The 26,582-nt window shown below is 36.9% G+C and overlaps 1 protein-coding gene across 1 annotated transcript in view; it reads right to left on the reverse strand.

Annotated features, from left to right (window-relative positions):
* Positions 1 to 2,316: 2,316 nt before the first annotated feature.
* The window catches only part of LOC122795828, a 300,323-nt gene continuing 276,057 nt past the window's right edge, over positions 2,317 to 26,582 (reverse strand). Inside the window, exon 2 of the mRNA XM_044064188.1 lies at positions 2,317 to 3,455. Within this exon, the coding sequence (XP_043920123.1) occupies positions 2,832 to 3,455 (624 nt within the window). The 3' untranslated portion in view covers positions 2,317 to 2,831. The remainder of the gene's footprint in view (positions 3,456 to 26,582) is intronic.

Genomic DNA, 26,582 nt, shown 5'->3' on the forward strand with positions numbered 1-26,582 from the left:
ACATCGGTGTAATGGCAGGAAACCCAAAAATGTTTGAATTTTTGGGTGTCCCACAAGGGACATACATGTCTTTGTTTCAAGATTAGACTTGGTGGGTCTCTCCCACTAGTAGTATCCTGCCTGTAATCCGGGAAGCAATGGTGTGTTTACTTCTATTGTGTGTCTGTATGTTTCACTGGTCTAGCTTGGGGGGGGGTTAATGCTACGTGTTACACGTTTGATTGGACCCCTCACCCCCATTTGTATGGCCTGTGAACGTATGTAATTCGTAACTGCTGTATCATATCCTAGCTATATACATGTGTATATTTACACACACACACACACACACACACACACACACACACACACACACACACACACACGCATATATATATATCTGCATTACTATATACATATATATCTGTATATGTATGCATACATGTATATATTTATATATTGCTGTCTATATATATCTAATGACATATGGGTATATGTGTGTCTGCATATGTATATATCTATATGTGGGTATGTATATGTATTCTGTCTCTGTATGTATACATTTGTACTACGGAGAGGGAGAAGTATATCTCCATGTAGCTATGGGTAGATATACACACACACACATACCTCTACATATATACATCTACATCTGGTTATTCCGTTCTTTGCCATGTAAATTAGACTTTGCTGCAGTGGGACTCATAGCGGGTGTGGCTGCTCATTGGGCGATGCCTCTGCCCAATGAACACTTTTGCTTACATCCCTGGGGCTGTCCATATAGACCCACATCAGCCAACACCTACACACCTAGACCCATAACTAGCTACCCATAGTTCACCCACCCGCACATCCTCTACAGCACCCATCCTTACTCTGGGTGCAGGTCGGGTATGAACACACCACTACACGCTGCCCACTCTCCACTTCACGGGACCCATGTTGTACTTTGTCTCGACCCATGGGTCATCAGGCTTTCCCACCCTTGTATTCTGGGTATGTACACACCCCGGCCACAATGGTCATCGCATCGGCTTCTTTCTGTAATATGTCAATTTTTGGGGTGTCCCGCAAGGGACGCTCTTGTCTGTGTTCCATGATTAGATTTCATGGGTGCACTGTGTACCCCCATGGTTGTATCCTGCCTGTGGTCTGGGGAGCAGTGGACTATTTACATTGTTTGTGGGTTTGTGTGTATGTTTCCTCTGTCCAGCTGGGTGGGGGAGGTCATGCTACATGTTACATGTTTCTTGCTTGGGCCTCTCACTTCCATTAGCATAGCCTTTGAACATATGTCATTCTTGTGTGCTGTTTCCTATCATAGCTGTATATCTGTGTATATCTACAACACACACACACACACACACACACACACACACACACATATATATATATATATATATATATATATATATATATATATATATATATATATATATATATATATATATATATATATATATATATATATAACTCCATGTGGGTGTATGGGATGTATGGCCTTAATTCTGCATATCTGTTGTTATGATGGCTTAGTGGTTAACTATAGTGTACGGGGTCCTGGGTTTGAGCTTTGTTGAGGCAGTTTATTTTGTTGCTGGGCGGAACTTGGACCATTGGATCCAGAGTAATTAAGGCACTTTAAAGTGGTTGTAAGCAGGTTTGCATGGGTTTGTGTGATGGTAAGCACTGCTAACCTCCGGTTACAGTTTCTTACACTCATTAGCTTATACTTTGCTTTACTCTGTGTGGGCAATGGTTACCTCCACACAAACGCACTTGGACATGCTTATCACTGCTTATTTGTGCTTAGACCTGCTTATATGTGCCTTATTAATTATGACACTAACACTTCACATGTGCATTTCATGCAGTACACCAATTCACATTTAATTGTTATTCTGCAGGTTATACAGCAAAACAATGAAAATTATGTTCATATACAGGTTTCCCGTGGAAAATGCTTTGTGTTGCAGTGGGACTCGAACCAGGAATGCCTGCTCATTAGGTTGATGTTCTAACCACTCCACTATTGCTGTATTGTTTCATTGCTATATATATTCCTTATTATCCTTTTAAGCCTTTTCAGCTGCTTTAACCGTAGCTAGGCGATGGGCAAACCCGCAGACCTATGGTTAGCTGTACTCGGGGTTTTAAAATAAATCAATAATTTAATTTTATTTGACTGTACTGTTGCTGTTGACCACATGGGGACTGTTGGTGGGGATATGCGGACACTTGTGAGCTTCATCACTCATTTATTTACACATTCTTCTGTTCTACTTTGCAGGGGCATTTTATTTTGAGAACTCTGCTCTCAGACATGCCCCCTGCACTCGTCCACACTCTGTGTAGCATTTGGAGTTCAGACAGCGTGCCTTCATTAATATACATGGTGCGCTGTCATCCTCCTCTTCAACTGCCGCTTCCGTGCAGGACTAGATTAGTCCTGCACGGAAGATTAGTAAATCCGGGGATAGACATAATTACAAATAACGTGGTCCCTTTTAAGATCAGACAGCCATTTGTGATGAGAGTGTAAACAGATTTTGAAGGACCTTTGCATTATTTTTAATACCGAAAAGAAGTTTAGATTTTTCAGATTACTCCAGTGGTAGTACAACCATATGCAATAAATTTTATTTTAAGCAAATATGAAGCTGGATTTTTACATAACTCATTAAAATGTACTTCATAAGCATCCTTTACTATTTGTTTAGTAGCATACTATCCTAAGTTGGTTTAGGGATTTTTGTGGGCATTAATAATTTTAAAGTGTTCTCTTGAACATTTATGTTAAAAATAATTTTACTTCACCATTGTGAGGTTAGCCTTCCCTTACTAACATATGTTTAAAACATCTTAAAACAAGCATTTACTGTTGATGGTAGTGCCATACCTGTAGTTAGTAAGTGCCTTTGAGGTTTTGAAGTTGGATCATGTTGAGTTTCACATACTTCACTATCTGAATTGGAAGCTCCAAAGTGAAATCTCTTTGTAGATATCTGATTCTTTCTAAATTTATATTTTATTTTAGCTTCTGGCAACAAGGAAATTAGGTGCTTTCCAGACACGACTGATGAAAGAACAGTTAACTGCTTCTCATCTGTTGGGGCAAAATCTAAGCCAATGTTTCTAAGCCTTGGAAGAAAAGACTCCTTACTACTTTCTGAGTCTCTTTTTTCATCAGTAAGCATTCCTTTACTCAATGATTTCTGCAAGTAAAATGTGCTGTTGCTTCTATTGTACTGTTTTGAAAAACTAAAACTAGGCAACATTTTAATATATTCTGGAGTGAAAAAATTGTTCAAATTTCCATTTTCTTCATGTTTACAGATTGTATCTGTTGCTGGTGTTTCCACTGTATGGAACATGGTATTCTTTGTCTTCTGCAGTGGTGGTAGCTTGTACAGCTCCTTCTGAGATATTCTGTTCTCATGAATTACATTCTCAAGTGAAGTAATCAATTCAGACACCTAAAGCGATGAGAAAGTGCTATTATGTTTCTGCATTCAATTCTATTTTCCATCATTTTCGATAAAAGATGCATATACATAATCTGAAATGATAAAACATCTACAATTTTGCTAAGAAAACTATTAAGGACTGTATCATATTATGACTTAGACTATTTGATTTCATAATAGATAAAGTATAATTATGAAAGTTTTCTAGCAGCAACATGGTCCCCTATACATACATATAAAAAGCAGTAAAAACTAGAGTCCTTCTCCAGGTCTAGAACAAGCTTTGCTATGACCATTCTCCAGGGGCACCAGGACCACCATCCTTCCTCCTCCCTGTTAGTATAAGCCATAGCAGTCTGTCCATATAACTAAGGCCACTGCAGCAGAGTTCAAATGATGTGCAGAGTACAGCTGTGTTAAGTAAACTTACCATAATAGTAGATGTTTCAATGATCACTGCTGCAGTAACCTTAGCTATATGGGTTATATACCTCATAGAATATTACAGCTGGACAACTTCCAAAGCTTAAAGGCACCTTCCATGCTTCCAAACTATTATCAGCTCAAGTAGAGATGAAGAAACCCAATGGTTAGAGCACAAACCTCTTCAGAGTTTTCATGCCAACTGAGAGAGGGAAACAAGACCCATGAAGGAAAATAATGCTAATCCGCACTCTGGCAATAAAAATATTCAAAGCAAGGAGAATGGAGGGAGAAAGGGAGAGGTTACTGCAACAGTGATAACTCAAACATCTACTGTTATGATAAGTTTACTTACACAACTGTACTATGTCCATCACTTGATCACTGCTGCACTAGCCTTAATTTACACTGACTGGGAGGAGAAAGGACAACTGTCCAGGAGGTACTGGAGAATGGTACTAGCAAAGCCTCCTCTAGACCTAGAGAAGGAATCAAGTTTGTAGTGCTTTGTAAATGCATATACAGAGGACCAGGTTGGTGCTTCTGGAATACTACCAGAATCTACCCTTTTCCAAAAAGTCAAAGAAGCTAGAGTGAGCCTTGACCCTGCCTGGAAATCCCTTTATTGTGGTGGGTATAACAAAAGACAATAGCATGAGACAGCCATTTGGAGATAGGTTCACAGGTTCATAGGTATATACTGGGCTAATGACCGCTAGGGTACATGCAAGATTAGCCATACAACCCAAATGTAACTCACAAATTTGATTTATATAGGGGTTGATTTATTGACTGCCTCTGTCCATCAGAGACATATGCGCCAGACCAGGAGTGAATTTCTTATTACCCATCCATTGGTCCACATTTCACTTAAATATAATCAGGAAGGAACTCTGCTTCATGTGGATGGGAAGCTTGTTCCAGAGAATGGGAATTCTCTTATAAATATATCTGTCTCTCCAACATGTCCTATTTATGTCACAAGCAAAATGTAGTTCTTTTGATGTAGTAGTTCTGATGCTGTTTGTTTTGTGGATTTGCAAAAGAGTCATCAAAATATGGTCCAAGGATGCCTTGTACACTAGGTAAAGATCACCTCTCAGAATTCTGTATGATACTGAGTAAAGACTTCCATGGTGGTGCAGCAGTAGCGTTGTTGCCTCACAGCAAGAGGTTCTCCCGTTCGATTCTCAGCTGGAGTGCAGGGAGTGCCTTCTGTGTGGAGTCTGCGTGTCCTCCCCATGGTTGGGTGGGTGTTTGAAAGACATGTGTAAATGGGTGTGCCTTCATTGAAGGTTGAACATTGAGCTGGCACCTCAGCATTCATGAAAATCTACTGCCAATCATTAGCAGACCGTAGTTCCGCTGTGGTGACCCCTAACCAGGAAAAGCCGAAAGACAACAACAACTGAGTAAAAGGTAGGGCTTTGAGGTGATCATCATAGGACATTGTGTTTACTCCTTGTATTCTTTTTATAAGGAACCTTTGTGGATATTCATTTGCTGCATGTTGCTGGTCAGGTACATACTGAAGGGGCCTTATACTCCATGATGTATCTGATGAGGGGCAAGTATAGTGGCAGGATGACCTCTATGGACCTAGATGCCATGCCCTTACTTATATGTTGAGCAACATGGAAGGATTATCTTACTACTTTGGCCACATGTTGGTCAAAGGATAGGTTACTACCTACATGAGTTCCCAGACCCTTACTAGTCAATCAACTTTTAGGGGTGTTTTATTGATGACATAGTTACTCAGGGTGGCCGACTTCCCAAAAGGTACTATAATGTATTTCTTGGCACTGAGTTTTAAACCATGGCTTTGGCACCAAGCTTTTGTCTGTATTAGACCTCCCTGGAGGGTGTTCTCATCTTGGGAGATTCAATGACTGCTCCCAGTTTGCAGTCTTCTGTAAACTTGGTCAGCCAGAGACCTTTGGCATTGGCTTTGACCACTGCAAAATAAATGCCAAAAAGAAGTGGGGCTACCACAGAGCCATGTAACACTCCACTGGTAACCAGCCTCTTTGTGGAGGTGGCCTTATCAACCCTAACCTCTTGCATCCTTATCTGTAAGCCAGCTAACAATATAGCATGTTATAAAGGGATTTATGCCTAGTTCTCTAATTATGTTAACAATGCCCAAACGGGGTATTGCTTCAAATGCTTTAGCCATATCTAGATAAACATTATACACTGCTTTTCCATCATCCATTGCCTTAGTGCCTTTTCAAAGAAGTCCACCAGGTTCAGTAAACATGACCTTCCATTGGCAAAGTCAAACTGGGACAGATCCAGTGTCTAGAGGTCTCCTATGTCCTTGTTGATCATTTTCATAATAGTTCTTTCCATGACTTAGGAAATAAGATTTGTCAGACTAATAAGTCTGTAGTTTCCAGGATCTGTTTAAGGACCTCCATTAATAACCACTACAGTCCTCTATTCTCATGGCACAAAATCTGTTTTAAGAATATAGTTAAACAGTGGCTCAAACAGTCCTAATAAGTCATATTTTAGACTGTGTGGGAGACAGGCCAGTATATTAGTTGGGCCAATTGAGGCTGTGTTCTTGGTTTTAGGAAGTGCAACTAGGACATGCTCCCTAGTTATAGTTGGAAGGTTATGTTTGAGGCCATTTTGTAGAAATGGTTGGGGTGACAGGGGTGGCAGTAAAGTTGGAAATTAATTTGTCAACTAACAGGTTTGCTGCATCACCAGACTCGATGAAGTGTGGCACCATTAACCACCAGTTCAGCATATTGTTGTGTGCTACCCTTGAGGTTTTGAAAGAGCCATAGAAGGCCTTACAAATATCTTTCACTCAGGAGGTTATGTCAACTTCAAAGTTGACTTTGATCTAATTAGCCCTCTTACTTGCCTATTTAGTTTGATGAGACAGTTTTTATCTTTATAGGAATTACCCTTCCTGATTTTTGTCATTGTTTTCTTTTTATTGTAATCCTGTTTAATTTTGGATGTCACCAGGGCGGTTTGTTTCTGGGGCTAGTTCAGGACTTATGTCTGGTAGGTACAGAAGCCTCTATGCAGCCATCGACATGGTTTTACAGAGTTTCTAAAATCAATTTAGCCCAGGCTGTTGAGTTCTCGAGTATGGAGAGGCACAGAATTTTGACAAACCATCACTTGATAGAAGATAGTTTTCCTTAGAATTTTTAAACTCTTATTGGTTTTACAGGGATTATTGAATTTATTTTGAAGGTGACAGCTTTATGGTCAGACTTTACCAGGGTAAGGACAAGACTTTGGGAGGGGGAGAGACTTAAGCATTCTCCCATATTTCTGGGTAATATTTCTAGCGTGTTAGAGCCTCTAGTGAGTGCATTCACTATTTGATCAAGGGTGTCTGTATTTAGGAAATCCAGGCATCTCTGTGCTTACTGATTTGAGACTGTGTAGAATTCCCAGTCTATACAGGTGTAATTAAAGTCTCCCAGGAGTAGGCTGTTAGGTTGAATAGTTAAGTGACTCCAGCTGGTCCAAGTATGCATTGTGAGCTTCTTGGGACATAGAGGGTGACCTGTAGCTGGCTAGGATATGGTACAGGATTTTGTCTATGGTGACCTGCACATAGGGGAACTTCAGTGCATCATTCTGTTTTACCCACATAGAGGTACACTTATTATTGATGTATATGAAGATACCTTCACCTTTAGCCCTTGTCTATGCTGCTACTGGTCTAAAAGTGTGGAAGGCAATGAAACCTTGCACTGCTGGGGTACTTTCTGCCCCTTTAAACCATGTCTCAGCAGCTACACAGATATCTATATTCTTAAGTGTGAGGAGGGCTTGGATGTAGTGTAGTTTATTTCTTTTTTAGGCTCCTGGCATTGAGCATTAACACCTTGAGGTTCAGTAGAGTTGATTTTGTAATGTTTGTATGTTTGTCAATTTGGCATTGCCTAAAAATGCATTGTAGGTGTGGATTAGGCAGTATTTGAAAGCCTAGAGGGGACAAGTGTAGACTATAGGTTCATAGGTTCATATGTGTGTACTAGGCTAATGGCCCTGGGGTCTTTGCAAGTCTAGCCATAGGATTACACTGACATTGTGCCACCCGACCTTAGTTCCCAGTGCCCCTGTTGAGTAGAGCCACTGGAGTTATCCTCGGGATGAATTTTCTATTTCCCATCCACTCATCAAGATTTTTCTTGAAGAGGGTCAGCAAGGTGCTCTGCTTGACATGTATGTGAAGTCTGTTCCATAGCATGGGCAGTCTCTGCATTATGAACCTGTCCCTCCAGGACATTCTGTTGATTGTGGTAATGAGGTTGAGGTCTCTGGAGCGTGTGGTGCGGAGGGATTGGGATTTCTTTAGATGTAGCATTTCTAACAGAGCTGGGTCAGACATGGCTTTCTAAGTCGAGCAGAGATCACCTCTAAGTAGGCAATATGAGACAGAGAACAATTGGATTTTTTTGAGTCTGTCCATATAGGGCAAGTGTTTAAGGCCTAGGATACTCTTTGTGAGGTACTTTTGCAGCCTTTCAAGTTGTTGCAAGTGTCTAGTGAGGTACTTGCCAAATGGGGCATTGTACTTGATGACTGGCCTAATGAGGGAAGAGTACCTGGAGACAATTACCTCTTTCTTCCTGGATGCAAAACTATTAGTAATGAGATATGCCACATAGAAGGACTTTCTGACCACAGTGGCAATGTGGTGATCAAAAGAGAGGTTGCTGGAGGGCAGAGCCTAGATGGCTAACTGGTAGCAGCAACTTTTATGAGCTCCACAATCTAGTACTAGAATTCAGGAAAATAATATTTTTTCTTTATCAAAAGTAGCAAATTCTTATTAAGGAACCTCAAATCTATAAGAATATCATTTTTTGTGCATTTTCATTGAAATTTTCCTGTCAAACAAACTGGAGATTATTTCTTCAATATAGAGATGAGCAACTCAAAGTCTTCCCACTCAGAACCTTCACTGAAAAAAGAAATTCAATTGATGTCTGTCACACTACTTGAACTATCTCTTAAAATGGACAGATTTACAGACAGCCTTGAAAATCTAAAAGTCAATTGTCAAAAAAGACTGATGTCTTTAAAGAACTATTGCAACAGCAACAATCAAAAATTTTCGATATGGAAACTTCTCTAAGTGACATAGATGGAAGAATTAAGAAAGATGAAACTCATTGTGAATTTCTTCTACAACAGAATACCTGGCTAGTCAGTAAAATAGATGCTTTAGAGAACAGGGAAAGGAGAAATAACATAAGAATGTTTGGTCTTCCAGAAAAAAAACAGAAAGTGAGGACCTTATTTTATTTCTATACTCTTGGCTTCCAGACATACTAGATCTAAAGGAAGGTCTGTCAAATGGTATAGAAAGAGCACATAGAGCTACAGGAAAACGTATTCCTTCTTCCACCAATATGCCTCCAAGATCTATTATTGTGAAACTCTTGTCTTATTTAGACAAAGAGCTTGTTCTCAAATCTGCCTGGAGAGGAAATCCCTTGTCATATAATGAGTCAAATAAGATTTGACAAAGACTATTCTCCAAGAGTCTTATAATTAAGGAAGAAAACCTGGCCATTCATGAGATTTCTCAAACAAAATAAAATTAAAGCACAGCTTGCTTTCCCCTGCAAGAATTAGAATCTTTCATTCAAATGACATAAGAACATTCAACAATGTCGAGGAAGCTATTACTTTCATCAAAAATAACAACATAACTGTAATTCCAGAAGACATGGATTGGTCATCTTCCATCACATTAAAGAGATCCTCTGAGAAAAATAACTGGACTGATATGAGAAAGAAGAAACTGAAAACTGATCCTAAAAATACTGGAGTCACTAACTCTCTCAAAGCATCAACTAAGACTTGATTTCATCTCCAATCATCCAAAAAGTATGTACTTTTCCTTGCTATTTATATCTAAGAATATTCCTTATACTCTCTGCTTGAACCTTATTATGGTTACATTACATATCTCACGTGTCTTAGATTCCTTTAATGGTCCTTAATATACCTACTTACTAAAAACCCATACAATAATTATAGTCTGTTTAAGTGACACCTTTTTGAACTTTTGCCCCATTAGCAGGAAGTAAACTTATGCTATATGTATTTATACTTTTATACAGCTTGTTATAACTTGAATTTAAAATGCTTTATTGTCTTTAAAACATATAATATAATGTTATACAATTTAGGCTTTAGTTAGAAATTTTCTGTAGCTTTAGCATCTTAACGTTCCAATCTGACTGTTTACTGTCACTTCTTGTTTAAAAATAGCCTTGAGCTAACAAATATTGTCTCTCCTCTAAAACAAAAGATATATAATTAACATGGAAGCTCTCATGTTTAAATTTGGAAATTCAAAGAAGTAAATGGTTTTCCACATAGATACAGGTAGGTTAAGTCAGTTTAGCTCGCTTTATTAGCAAAATAAAACCCATGTATTATTTATTCTACTCATCTATGCCGCATAAATATATATGGCTTTATTGCTGTAACTGAAGAGAGCTATCATCTCTTGATTACTGACTCTACTTATCTAATTTATTTGATTAAATTGAGTTGATTAAATGAGGCACTTTTTAAGTTATTTCTTTACATTTACTAAATAATTATATCTTTTGTGATTTGAAGTGTCCCTCTGCTTGTGAGACTGCATAGGTCTAAGTCCATTGAATTATATACTAGAAACAGCACTGAATCGGATGGTCACTGTTACTTTTAGGTTGAGTTATGCACTGAATAGTTTATAGATATGTATTTAGCTAATATAGTATACAAATCTAAGGTTATAATAGTAAGGGCTATGTACAATTGCTTGATGGTGATGGAAACCGTTGCGCATGCTGTTCGTGTTCGCAGCTGTATCTAATAGCTGCTCGAATAATATTGTAGTAAATGCTGAAACTGCTTGGGAAATAGTTGTGCACAGAAGCCGTTATGGTATTAACATGTTTAGCTAATATACTGACATGTTTCAGGTTTGCCTGGGATAGTGAAGTGTGGGAAATAAAGATGTGCTTACTGAATGATTGGGGAATTGTCGCTGTAGCTGAGGATTTGATGGGAGTGTGATCTGGAACGTATAGCAATATCTATTTGTGGTCTGCAGCTGTTTGGATATCGGATTGTTATCCTTTCCTCTTTCCAATTGTTAAAAAAAAAAAAAAAAAGGGAGGGAAAGATTATGTTGATGGGAGACAGAAGTGAAGCTTTGTTAATATGTAAGTCTCATGAGTGCTTTAGATTGTTTCTCCCGAAACCCCAAACAGCTTTCACTTCACTTAGATGTCCATGGCAATGGGAAACAATGACATAATCCCCAAACGGCTAAGTAAAACATTAGAGGTGAATGAGGCAGGCAATATCACAATAAATGTAACAAACAGTTTTCCTTACAGTGGCCATCCTATGGAACAACAAAGTATTAATGTAAAAAGAGACATGAGACAGTCTGAATTAACTATAATAGATGATTAGTGGGTAAATTAGCAATTCACTTTTATTCTATTTATTTACTCCTTAAACAGGAAACTATGGACAAGATTAAATGCACAGTAGGTAGAAAGGAACATGCATGTGTTTATATAAATTGGCAAACATATAATATAAGCTATCTGTTTAGTTTGAATTTCTGATTCCAGATGTCTTTCTGGGTTATGTTTTGTAAATATGACATTGCCTTAAGAATAAGTGTCTTTCAAGCTGTCATTAAAATAATAAAGCTATGCTCGACAACTCAGCATAAATATGATATTTTAGAGAATACAAATTGTTATAATTCTGGAATAAGCAGCTTATGCTTTCAATTATAAACAATACTTCATATTTCTTAGCATCTGGAAAAATACATAACACTAGAACTGATTATTTTTTAATCAGTTATTTAAGACATTGCCTCTGCACAACGATCAATAGATGCAGAAGAGAATTCTGAATTGGGACTGACTGGGTTGTTAATTATTATCCAAAAAAGAATGCAAGTTATACTATTCATAACTTAGTGAAACAGAACATTATTAACTTCATTATGCTTGTACTTAATGATTTTTGATGTTGAGAAAGTTTGTGACTGCTGACTTATAAAGTTTCTCAAATGTACTATTGATTGTTAAAAAATTTAATTCTTTTATGCAGAGAAGATGGGGAGAGAAGGGACGCTTTGCAACTAGAATATTCTGATTTGTTATGCTTATTTACTGAGTAATTTTATAACTTAAACATACCAGCAATGAAACAAGATAAACATTTGTATTTTAGTTAAGTGTGATGATTATTATCTCTGACACGTTTCATTGATTATACTATTTGTAATATTGATTATACACTATATTATTTGAATATCAAAAAGTTTGTAAAGTTTACATTGCACAATGTATCCAAAACTCTAGCCTCTTTATAGTATAGAGAACTTATAAGACAGAAATAATTTTTCATAGTGATTGTTAGATATTTGTCTTCAACCTTAAAATAACTTACATATGCTAACACTGTTAATAGTCAATACATTCTTTAGTTAGAAATGATGAATGTGATGACATTGTGGATAATATGGAAATTTCATACATTTATGTCTCTTTAAGTATCTGTTTATTTATCGATAAAATATGACTATTTAAAGTGGTTACAGTAATAAACATTAAATAGGATTTATGAGACACAATCCATAACATTTACAAATGCAACAAATGAACAGAATACTAATCAATACTTCTGTATCTTTTGTGATATAAATCAGGGTATAGAATGCCTTTAACTGCGACTTGTAACTCTTCAATGTATGAATTGGTATGAGTCTGTGATATCTGAGTAGGAGTATATAGAAGATAACAGTAAAACTGTAGTTAAATACATATTACTCAATGAGTTATGGTATAGTTTTTTTCTATAAGTATTGGCATTAATGCTCTATAATAAGCAACACAATCACATCTTGTTAAAAGGAATATTTGGAGAAATATAACAAACATTGTTAAGTCTACAACATATAAATACTAATTGTTAATTGATTGTGACTACAACGAAATCCTATTACCATAACTTTATGGACAGTAGGATATCATAAAGCTATTAAATGGAATGAAACTTGCTAGAAAGAAACACTCTCATTCTCTAGCATCATTTAATTATTACCATAAAAATACCTAGAACTAAGACATTTTATTTGATTCATATTACAATTTCTTTAAAGATATATACACTCATAATTTAAGAATTTCTTATAGGTGATTACATATTAGATATTTCCTAATGTAATAAAGTTGCTGATTATAACTTTAAGAATAGTATTTTTGAAATAAAACATCTTAGATCACATATTCTTTATAAACCACTTTCCATATAATAGTTTAGTTTATGGAGCTCAATTGTCATTTTTTTGTTTGTTAAAGTTATGAGCAATAATCTAATAGACCTATTTTAATCTATTAGATTATGAATGATCTTCATTCCATGTCTAGAATGGAATTTAGTTGTATCAATTGTTGTTATGTTTATTTTATTATATACAAATTCTCTTCTTAAGCCTGATCAAAATAAATTCTTACAGATATTTATAAAAGAAATAAGACTGATAACTTATTTTAAATACTTGCACAAAAAACATTATCTGTTGATATCAGAGGAATATGTCTAACTTATTTTTCTGACAATAAACTAATATTGATTTAACCATATTATCCTTGAGCACCAATGGTCTAAATAACCCAAGTAAAAGATCAAATTTATTGAAATATCTAAAAGTAAACAAAACACCGGTAGTCTTCCTTCAAGACACACATTTCAAAACAAATTATAGTTATTCGTGGAATCCTAAGGATTATTTGATCTTAGCTCAATCTACCCATAAGACTAAGACAAAAGGTGTAACAATCTTATGGAAGAAGAATATTATAATGCCAGAAATTTCTTATATACATGAACACAAAGAAGGCCTCATGGCCTTTGTAGTAATTAAATTCAAAAACAGAATATGGACTTTGGTAAATATTTACTGGTTTCCTGGTATTGGAGTAGGAACAATTAAAAAACATTTAGATTTTATCTCGAATAATTATAAGGGTAATTTAATAATGAGAGGAGATTTTAACTGCATATTAGATTCCTCTGAAACTACTAATAAGAAACCCCTTCGGACTTCTTCCATTTCAAAATCTTTAAAAAAGTGGATTGAATCATTTCATTTATTAGATACATTCAATATGAAAGATGATAAATCATTATTGTTTTCCCATCAAGACCACAGATTTGGCACTCAAACTAGAATCGACAAAATATTAATTGTTAAAGATCTGCAATCTAAAATCGCTAATTTTTCAATTATTCCATGCCCCTTCTCAGAACATGATTCTTTGATTTTAAAAATCCAAACTGATTTTAAACCTTTAATCCTCTCCTCCAAAATTCCATCATATATAACAAAATCTAAAGAATTGAAACCCTGGTTGTTATCAGAATTACAGTTTTTAGACACTAATTACACAACAGAAACCAATAAAGTAATGATATGGGACTCATTAAAAGCTTATATATTTGGTAAAACTCTTAGCTGGTACAAAAATAAAATAAAAGAGTGGGATACGGAATTATTAGATGCACAAGCCAAACCTGCATCAATTAAAACTGGAAAAAAACAAGACTCTCCACAAATTAGAAAAAAAAGTAGAGGAGTTAAATAAAAAATATAATGAAATATTAACACATAAAACTAGTTTAGCTTTAGAAAAATTAAAAGTAAACTCATTAGCCACCTCTCCTAAATATCTATACAACTTACCCACAATAATCAAATTACAAGCCAAAGCTAATAACATTAATAACATTCATCGTGAATTAAAAGGAAAGAAAGTATCACATATAGGAGATATTCTTGATGCACTCAGATATCACTACATGGAACATTTTAAAAGACAGAACTCTCACATTGACAATCTAAACTTAGAAATGAATTCTATTAATATTAAAAAAATGCCAGAAGAGTTAAAATCAGATTTACAAAAGCTTATATCACAAAGGAAGATTATTGATAGAATTAAAGAAGGTAAGACTAATAAAGCACCAGGGATAGATGGTATCATCATGGAATTATATAAAATTTTCCCTCCAATGATAATCTCCCTTCTCCATAAAACTTTAATAGAAGTTCAATCAAATGCAATAATACCACCTTCTTGGAAATATTCTTTAATTACTCCGATTCTAAAAGAGGATAAAACACCAAATATATGCACCTCATATAGGCCCATATCATTATTAAATAATTACAAAATATTCATGTCACTTTTAGCTAATAGAATCAAGATACCATTATCTAAAACAATAAATAATGACCAAACAGGATTTATACACAATAGACATACACATGATAATATCAAAAGGATACTTACTCTTATAGATTACGTAAATAAAGAAAATAAAGAAACACATATAGTAAGTCTGGATATAGAAAAAGCCTTTGACACTCTAAATTGGGATTATCTATTTAGAACACTGACACTATTCAACTTTCTCCCTTGTTTCATTCACTTATTAAAAAATATATATCTAAACAACTTAGCCTATGTTAAACTAGGACCATTTACATCGGAATCTATTCACATAACAAAGGGCACTAAACAAGGCTGTCCCCCTGTCACCTATTCTTTTCGCATTAGCCATTGAAGTATTAGCAGAAACAATACGCAATAATCCAACAATTAAAGGGGTAAACATATATAATCAGTATAATTATAAAATAATGCTTTTTGCTGATGACATATTGTTAACCTTAATTAATTCTAAAGAGTCATTAGAGGAGTTGGATGTACTGATTGAGAAATTTTATTTGATTTCAGGTCTTCACTTTAATAGATCAAAATCTAAATTTTTATTATTAAATAAAAAAATAAGTACAAGTTAAAGAAAACCACATTATAGGGAAACAAGAATCTATCCTAAAGTACTTAGGAATAATATTATGTAAAGATCTAAATGAGATAACACCAATAAATTATATCAATATCATTAATACAATGAAAATCTGTATTGATAGATGGAACAAAATACTATTAACTTTTGAAGACAGACTACAATTAATAAAAATGGTTTTAATACCCAAGATTTTGTATATGGCTGCAGCTATTCAGTTGCTTCCTGAAAGATGTGTTTTTAAAGAAATCAATTCATCTTTATTAAAATTCTTATGGTTCCCTAAGAGGAATAGGATTGCCTTGACCCATCATATTAGACCATGGAACTTAGGAGGATTAAACTTTCCAGATATAGAAACATATATAAAGACATCCATATTCAAAACTGTTATTGGCTGGATAAATCCCAGTCACCTTAACAATTGGAAGGAACTACTAACTGTTATATCAATGAATTAATTTTCTTTTTTAAATAAGTTTCCAATAATAGATAAAGCTAACATTATCGATGGACATTCATCACTGTTGGACTATATTGGCTGTCTCACAATCTTCTTCAATTGGACATTTTAACTCTATATATCATTAATATCATTCATGTTATTGGGTTTGATGACACTGGTGTGCATTTTTGGTATGGAGAATATATTGCTAAGTGTATAGTGTATAATCAGCAAATTTAACCATTTCTTGTTAATTTTCATCTCTTCAACTTATATAATTGCAGTCACCATTTATTCTTGACATTGAAAATGGAGATGCAGTCTGAAAAAAGTTCTATGTTGTCCACAGTTCCTTTATGTTTGGACAAATGTGACCTATAGACCTCCTTTCACGTTCCAGCTTTAGAAGGAAAGATATTTGGAAGGGGAATTCGAATGAGAGGCCCTAGGATCAAAGTAAGCAAACTACTGGAGAAAATGGTTTTGGATTCCTGTGTGAGCTAGGACATTTTTGTATCTAGGACCGGCCTAATTAATGTTCTAATGAATGGGATGTTTGACATTCTCTGTTTTTTCAACTGTTCGTACTTCGTGAGATCAGCGGACTTTGTATTTTTCCAGTGGGTGTTTGATTTGGATTAGACGGTGAGGGATGGTGTATGCTTTTATGTAACTTGCTTGCCTCAATAATTACTGAATAACTGACTGTACCTTATCCCTACTAGGTGGTTAGTGCACGCACCCCATCAATATAGCCAGTAACCAAACCCTCCAAATATTGTCCCCCACTTACTCCTTATCCACTCACTACTACAACTGCCTTTTCCCCCCTCCACTCCACCCTTCTATATCCCTGTGAATACACCCTCACACATTTAATTCTAATCCTCTCCTCTCAAACTTATTAACCATCTCTCTTCCTACACATCCTTCTCACTCAACTCATACTCTGCCTCCCACCATGCAAACAAAATCTGCCTATGCTCTAATACCCTTATTTCTAAGCCTAATCCTCTTCTGCTTACTCCACCTTACTAGTCTCCCACAGTTTCAGCACTCCTCTCCCTTTCATACAACTGCAATTTACATTAAAAAAGACTTTCCATTTACAACCCAAGCCTCTTCCCACCTCTATAAACATAATGAATCTTTTCTATTTCAAAGGAAGCTCTTCCTTATCCCTAGTAAACCACTTCCCATACCCACCAAACTCACCTCATTAGGTTCCAATATTTACACCTATGACCCATTAGAAAATAGATACCTATCCATATTCTACTCAAAATTTATCACCCTCCTCCTCTGTTCTGGAGACATAACCCTAACCCAGGGCCTTCATACAACTCCACCTCTAAACCACATTCACATAGCTCTCCCCTGCACCACAAATCTCTTCTCCTTGCCACACTTAATGCCAGGAGCCTTTGTAATAAAATACCTTCCTTTCAAGCCTGGATCTCTCATAACAAACCTGATATTGTCTCTATCACAGAAACCTGGCTAAAACCACCCATAAAAGATACCGAAATTATGCCCCCTAACTATAAACTTAAAAGAAGTAACAGACCTCAAAAGAAAGGTGGAGGAGTAGCCTTACTCTTCTCCTCCTCCTTAACAGTAACACCCTATACTAAGCCCATACCCTCATTTGACACCGCCGAGCTAACCCTCACCCTTCTCAAAGTAAATAACAATAAAACTTTATGCATTGCCTCCCTGTACAGTCCTCCTGGTAATAATATCCCTATACTGGAAAATATTCTTGCCTGGTTTACTTCCAACATAAATAGTGAGACTATAATCCTAGGCGATGTCAACATAAACTGGTCTTCCATTGACTCATCTACCCCTTCTCAAAGCATCAACCTATATCAATTCACACAGCTAATCAAAACCCCTACTACACCAAATAAAGATTACACCACAGATAGCATCCTTGACTGGATACTAGTCTCCCACCCAAATCGAGTTTCTGATAGTGGTACTCTTGTAGACTCCCTTAGTGACCATCTCCCTGCCTATATATGCCATTCCCCCTCCACCATCCTCTTTCAACACAGACACATTACCACCCACAACATGCAAAACTTCAACCCCCTAATTTTCTCTAATACCTTAAAACAGATAGACTGCAACCCTCTAAAGTCCTACCCTTTAGATGCTGCAGTCTCACATTTCAATAGAATTTTCACTGATATACTTAACCAATTCACCCCTAGTAGAACCAAAAGACTCAGATCCAAAACAGTCCCCTGGCTAACTAAAGACACAAAACTACTTATGCATCACCGAGATAAAATCTGGAAATACTACCAAAAATGCAAAACTCCCAACTCTCTTGCCGAATACAAGCAACTGCAAAATCAAGTAAAAAAAACAAATAGCCACTGACCGCAAATCCTACTACCTTAAACTTCAAAATAATCATAAAACCAACCCCAGAAAATTTTGGAATAGTATTTCATCAATATTATCACCAGGCAAAAAGGAGAACCCTTGCCCTGACCCAGACACACCAGACCTCCACCTAGCTACCCAATTTAACTCCTCTTTAATTGACTCCATAGGCAAACTCACCTCTTCTTTGCCTAACAACACCCCCCAACTTAACTGATAACAAAAACTTAACATCCATGAACCCTCAGTCCTCCCCTTTTACTCTCAAATCCATTCCTACCCACACTATAAAAAAGCTCCTACAAAAGTTAAAACCTTGCTCTAATGCCCCAGATGACATTCCATCCAACTTTCTCCAACTAGCTGTTGATGGCATAGCCCCTTCAATCAGCATCCTAATCAATCGCTCCATTCAGGGGTCCTATGTACCATACCTCTGGAAAGAAGCCTTCATCATCCCCCTCCATAAAGGAGGTGCAAACTGTTCAATCTCCAACTTTCGTCCTATTGCTATCCTATCTCCTATCTCTAAGATACTCGAAAAATGTATTCACTTCCAACTATTAACCTACCTATTGGACAACCAACACCTAACTCCTACCCAACACGGGTTTATACCAGGACATAGCACCACCACTGCCCTTCTTTCCTTCCTCGAAATCATTAACTCTGCTCATGACTCTGGGAACATAGTTTCTACACTCCTCCTTGACTTATCTAAAGCTTTCAACACTGCCTCTCATGTGCTTCTACTTTCTAAACTCTCCCATCTTAATCTCGCCTCTTCATTTATCAAATGGTTCTCCAGCTATCTCCCAGCCAGGGAACAAGCTGTAAAATGGAATTACTGCACTTTCTCTTTCCTTCACACCCCAACAGGTGTACCCCAAAGCTCTATTTTGGGTCCTTTACTATTTAACATTTTCATCAATGATTTCCACCAAAAGATCCCCAATGCTAAACTGGTGCAATACGCAGGCGACTCCACTATCATCTGCTCAGCCAAAACTCTTCCTTTACTAATAAACTTTATGTAAGAAGCCTTCTCCTCCACTGAGTCCTGGATGCTTGACAATCACCTAGCCCTAAATGCCTCCAAATCTAAAATAATGATCTTTACCCCTTCTAGACATACTGCTGCTGACAAAGCATCCTTCTCTATACTTAGCCTAAACAAAATAACTATTGAAATAGTTCCCCATACAAAACTTCTATGCATTCTTATCGATGACCAGCTAAAATTTGATATCCACCTACAAACCTTTATCGACACAGACGTTACCTTTCTCTGTCTTCTAGACAACTCCTATCTACCACCTACCTCCTACCCTCCCTTTTGTATTGAGCTCTGCTACTCTCTAACCTCTAATCATCCATAAAATCTAAACTTTCCTCGTGTTATAACAACATTTCAAAGTTTGCCACAGGATCCAAATCCTCTAATCACCATTGCAACTCCCTACATGCTCTAAATTGGTTGGAACTCCCAAGCTACCTAAATTTCATTCAACTAACTACAGCATACAAGCTAATTTTCAAACCTACTAACTGTCCATCACTCTCCTCTTCCCTAAAACTTCACCAGTCACATAGAACACTTAGATCCACAAATCAGAACCTGTAAGAACTTTACAAGCCTTTACATGCACCAGGGCAACTTCTACTATCATTCTCCCTTGCCAGATTATGGAACTCTTACATTAGAACTACCCCTAACCTACCATCCTTTAAAACCCTACTCCACTCTCACTTCTACTCCCTCTGGGAGTGGTCCTGTACCCATCCTACCTGATTCCTGATGCCTATCCCTATTCTATTCTACTCTAATCTCTGCCACTGCTTCAATTAATCTCTATAAAATTCCTTTGCCTAAATACATGTAGTGTATTAAATGAACATATATGTATTGTTTTTGCTAATATCTTATAAGCGATTGACTCAGCTCATATATTTCAAGATATGTAAAATCTTGCCTTGCTGTATATTGAATGTTAAACTGTTGTTCTCATATGCTGTACTAATACTTGTATATTGTATAGTGTCTTTCTGTCTGGAGCTTTTCTCCTTGTGCCTCCATTGAAAATGGGCTACCTTGGCCCAATGGACTTTCCCAGTTAACAAACTGAAATACATAAATAAATAAATAAATAAACCTTGGTACCTATTAAATATCTGCATGCAATATAACATAGCAAAACCTACGAAAACACACTTGATTAATTACTATATTAACTCATTTAGGAAACTTATAAATGCTAATATAGACATAAAGCTTTGGATTGACCTTTTAGTACCTTTCATCATAACAAGAGATTACCCTCATAAAATATATAGAGAAGTAATCACTTCTTGGGAACAAAATAATTTTTTTGTTGGTTACAATGCATTAAAGAATTAAATGTTTTAGATTTACAAGAAATAAAAACAATTTATAAAATTCAATCCCAAGATTGGTTGATTCTACAGAGCATACTAATGTACAGTGATGGGAGTAATCTATTACAATAAGTAATATATTACTGTAATAAATTACAATTTCTAGTAACTAGTAATATAACTAGTTACTTTTTTCAAAATAGTAACTAGTAATAGTAATATATTACTTTTTTTAGTAACTAGTAACTTAAATGTGAGTTACTTTTGGTTAAACCAGTGGTTCTCAACGTGGGTGATATAGCCTCCTAAAGAGGGATGTAAAACTTCTGGGATCCCTATATAGTATGAATAGTAACCAGATGTTAGGAGGTAATAGACACTTTGAAGTGGCAATTTGGATAAAAAAATACAACATAATGTTGGCACAACTCATAGCACATAGCATTCATAATAGATCATTAGAATTAGTTTGGAACAAAATTTACTTCATTTTTTTAGCACTGCAAGGAGGTGAAAGCTAATGCTGACCAGACTCCAGCCCTGCCCTGGTACTGTGGAACTCTCACCCACTAAAACATCCCTTAACACTGGACAATTATAGCCTGCCAGAGATCATATCCTTACCTTGCAGTATAATAAATGGCATTGGTTCTTCTTACCACCATCAGTCGAAATCAAACTCATCAGTTGAGCACCCAATGCCCCAACCCACTGCACCAAGCAGGATGCTTCAAGTGGATCTATGATCAACCAACTGACAATATTTTGTTATGTTCTATTTAAAATTCTTTTCAGGTTTCGATTTTTAGCTGCTGAAAATAGACAAAATATGATAGGTTTTTATAGATTTTGTGCTGTTGGCTGGTTTGGTTTAATTATTATCTGTGACTCTCTAGCTATAAAGACTAGTCTTCTTCTCCATTCAGCTGTGCCCATTAGGGATCACCACGCTGGATCATCAGTCTGCAGAACAAGTGGCAGTGGAGTTTTACATTGTTGAGTTGCCAGCCTAGCATTCAACCTTCTTCAGAAAGCACATGCATGCACATACTCACACCTAAAGCCAATTTAGAATGTCTAATCCACCTGCATGTCTTGGGAATGTGGGAGGAAACCAAAACATCCCAAGGAAACCTACTCAAACACAGGGAGTGTAGATCATAGTGTGTCTGTTGTACTTTTAAAACCACTGTAGTTCATGGGCACATGCACAGAAAGTACTGAGCACGTGCAAGCAGAGTGCCATTTTGTGTAAGCAGCTGGAGTGAAAGCATGTATGTGTATAGCAGTCAGTCAGTAAGCTAGTTTGCTTAAATTTTATGTTCCAGTCATCCATCCTGATGTGTTTGTGTGTAATAAATATCTTAAATGAACACCCAAGCCTCATCATCTTATTTGAATACACAAGATGAGTGACATGTTCTCAGAATGGGATTCGAAGTCAAAACTTCTTAAAACCATGAGACACACAGTCAGAAATGGAGGAATATACAAAACTGGCTCAAATGACTGCAAACGACTCGTAAACAGGTCAGAAAATATTTCCATGTTCTTAAACTCATTTAAATGATTTTTCCCTCACTGAATATAAAGCAAAGCATTCCAAACAAATTACTGAATAAACAAAATGTTCAAAATTGTGACATACTGAAAAAGTACTTAAAATAATTATGAAAACATTTGAAACAATATCAGAATCATATAAAATGTTCAAAAAAGAGAAAAACAATTATTTTTCACAATGTACTACTTTTTCACATTACCTAAAGCTATTCAAAGTATCTAAAGTGTGCAAAGTGTTGGCAGTGTGTGCAATATTACAGTACAGTCTTGTCAAAGAATACAGTTATTTCAGAGAGTCTGTTGTACAGCTGAATATAATTACAAGTACTTGATGTGTGTTTGACACTTATTTGGCATGGCAGAAGGATTTCACAGACCTGATCTGCTTGTGTTTTATAATATTGCTGAAAACTGGAGAGTGTTTGAGCAAGAATATGATATTTTCATACAGACTGCTTTTTCTGATAAAGACGCACATACAAAAGCATTTATTCTGCTCAATTTAGCTGGTTCAGAAGCCATTGAGAGAGAACATTCATTTGTGTATGCACCTGCTGTTTATGCAGAGAAGGGAGAAGACTGCCATATTGTGATACACGCTGAAACACGGGAAGACTCTTGAGTGCTTAAAACATAAATTTAGAGAAATATGCAACCCTCAAATGAATATTATAGTGGAAAGGCATTATTTTACATAAGAGATCAAAAGCCTGGTGAAAGGTTTGCAGCATATATAACTGACTTGAGAAACAAGTCAAAAACGTGCAGATTTGGTGATCTAAGAGATGAGTTGATAAAAGACAAGCTTGTGTGTGGTGTTAATAATGATGCAGTGAGAAAGAGTTTGCTTTGAGACAGTGATTTAACTTTAAGCAAAAACACAGAGATTTGGCAGATATATGATCTTATAGAAAAGTCCACGAATATGCTTATGAATGATAAGAACAAGCTTGCAGCTTCTTCCAGCATGAATGTTGATAGTATGCAGCACACTACGGCTGAGATTTGGACCCATCAGAATCATACTTTCTTTGGTGTCACCGCCCACTGGATCGACTGTGACAAACTTCAAAGAAAATCAGCTGCTTTGTCATGCTACAGATTACAGGGAAGTTATACATATGATCTCATGGCATCAACTGTTGAGAGCATCCCCATCAAGTACAAGATAGATCAAAAGGTGTGTGCAACAATTACTGACAATGGCAGCAATTTTGTAAAGGATTTCACTCTCTTCTCAGAATGTGAGAGATCTGAGACTACAAGCATTCTGTCCCAAGATGAGGATGATGATGGTGAAGTGATTTACAACAGCATGACAGCTGTGCTGAGTCAGTCAGGGTAAAGCAAGAACACCTATTCAGTGCCTCCCCATCTGAGATGTGCAGCACACACATTGAATCTAGTTGCCATGCAAGATGCTGTATCTGCTTGTAATGATGCACAGTATAAAAAGATCATGCGAAGCACCATGGCCAAATGCTATGCTGCTTGGAAAATGGCCAGTCACAGCACCCAAGTTGGTGAGGTGGCTCGAAATAAGTGTGATCTGGCATTGATTATTCCCAATGCAACATGATGGGATCCCACTTTCTAAGCGATGGAGAGAATTCACCTCATTGCAAGTCAGGGTGAAGGCTTGCTGAATGAGATATGTGAAGAGATTGGAATTGTCATCTTTTCAGGTCTGCAGAAATTACCTTAGTTGCTGAGTATGTGCAAGCAATGCAGCCGCTGGCAATGGCTCTGAGCATTATTTATTATTATTTTTGTTTAACATTTGTTTGCTAGGATAGCCCAACTGGACAACAAGTGTTCGTTTTCAGTGGAGTCCTGGGGAGAAAAACTCCATAAATTTACAGAGAGAAGAAAAACATTTACAGGCTCAGCATGCCAGTCATGTCGGGGGTTTTCTCAGGATAGTACAGAATTAGATGAGCTAGGCTGAGTTGAAAGTACCTTAATAGGTTCAGAAATTCAAGCCAGTGCAAGGTTTGTAGGGAAAGGCAGTGGTGGGATCGTGATTTGGCATTGGTAGCAAATCTAGCAGTTTTGTTGTAACAATGAAATGGATGGAAAGTTTATTAAGGTCAGTTTTGTAAAGATTAGTTAGAATTGGGGATGCATAAAGTACAGCAGATAGGAGGTGGGTCCTGGCTATTGCAATTCGAGATTCGGTGGTTAGTTAACTGTTACAGCGATAGAGGGAACCTAGCTTTTTGTGGACTTTCATGATGACTGTTGATATGTGCTTTGTGAATTTGAGTTGCTTGTCAATGGTAAGTCCTAGGAGTTTAGCCTGAGTGATGGGTGATTTGGGTTTTGCTGGTGGAGAGTATAGAGAAGGTAAGGTTGCTCGTTTTATTAGAGTGGAAAAATATTAGTTGGGTTTTCCTGGGATTTTAGTATGAGCTGTGAGTTGTTAAGCCAGTTCTCTATTTCAGAGAAGGCTTCTTGGGCTTTTTGTTGGAGAAGTTGGATGTTGGGTGCAGAGCATATGAGAGTTGTGTTGTCAGCGTATTGGACTATGTTGGCTTTAGAGGTAGCTGAGTGGAGTTGGTTTGTGAAGATATTAAAAAGAAGGGGTCCTAGGATTGATCCTTGCGGCATGCCTAAGGAGGTTGGAAGTGGGGGGTATAGAGAGTTATGCCATTTGACGGATTGTTGGCGGTTATCTAAATAGCTTTTTAACCAGAGGAGGGTGGGGTTGTTAAAGGTTGAGGTCAGAGAGACAAGACAGTAGTTTATTATGTGAGACTGTGTCAAATGCCTTGGATAAATCTAGAAAGGTAGCGGAGACAAATTTACCTAGATTCCTGTGGGAGTTTATAGTACTGGTGAATTTGAGTAGAGCAGTGGTGGTGCTGTAGGATGGGGAAATCTGTGTTGGGTTGAGGAGAGAAGGTTGTTGGTGAGGTGATAGGAGGGGAACCGGTGATGAATACATCTTTCTAGGATCTTAGAGAGGGGTGAGAGAATTGCAATTAGTCGATAGTTGGAAAGGTCTACGGAGGGGCCACCTTTGTGGAGTGGTATAACATATGAGATTTTCCACAGGAGTGGAACGGTGTGTTTGGTGATGGATCTATTTATTAGAAGTGAAATGGGATAGGCTATAGTTGTGGATGCAATTTGGAGGTATTCGGCAGGAAGGTTATCAGCTGCAAGGGTGGTTGGTTTGAGTTTGGCTAGGTATTTTTGGATAGTAGAGGTAGGAGCAGACTTAACTGTGAAAGGTATGGTATTGATTTGGGCCTGAGTTGTTGGAGGAAGTGCTGTTGTTTAAGAGTTTGAGTATTGAGGAGGTGAAATAGTTATTAAATTAAATAGTTATTAAAGCTGGAGGCTATGATCAGGTCTGTACCTGTTATATTGGGTGCAGGAATGGTGGTTCTTCCGGGTTGTAGGATGTTATTTATTGTTGCCCAGAAATTGTTGCAGTTTGGTACTGTATTTGTTTTGTTGAGTGATACAGTAATTTTGTTTATCGAGCTTAACCTGCTTTTTTGCGTTGTTTCGAAGCTCGTGAAAGGTTTGCCTAGCTCCAGGTGATCTGGTGTGGTGCCAAGTTTTCCATGATTTATCCCTGGCTCTAAGTAGGGCTTTTGCAGTTTTCTGGAGCCAAGGGGTGGGTTTGCTAAGTATCCTGATAGTTTTTAAGGGGGCTAGTTGGTTGAGGATATTTAGGAATATGGAGTTGAAGTAATCAACTGCTTTGTCTAATGAAAGGGTTTTGATGGGAGACCAGTTGCAATGTTGCAAGACTCTTATGAAGTAGTCTCTAGGAAAATTTTTGTTACAGTGGGTTTATAGGAGGGAGGGGGAGTTAATTATTTTAAGTTTTTGCCTAAGGATAAAACTGGGGCTGTGGTCGTTCAGAGAGTTTGCTAGAGTGCCACCTTGATGGGCAGTATTTGGTTGATTTGTGAGGATCCAATCAAGCATAGATTCTCTTTGTGTGGCCTTATCAATGCATGTGGGAGTATCTATAAGTTGGGTGAAGTTATATAGGTTAATGTGGTGGATGGGGGTGGGAG

This window comes from Protopterus annectens, chromosome 2.part2, assembly GCF_019279795.1.
Source record: "Protopterus annectens isolate FY-2018-M chromosome 2.part2, PAN1.0, whole genome shotgun sequence".
NCBI lineage: Eukaryota > Metazoa > Chordata > Ceratodontiformes > Protopteridae > Protopterus > Protopterus annectens.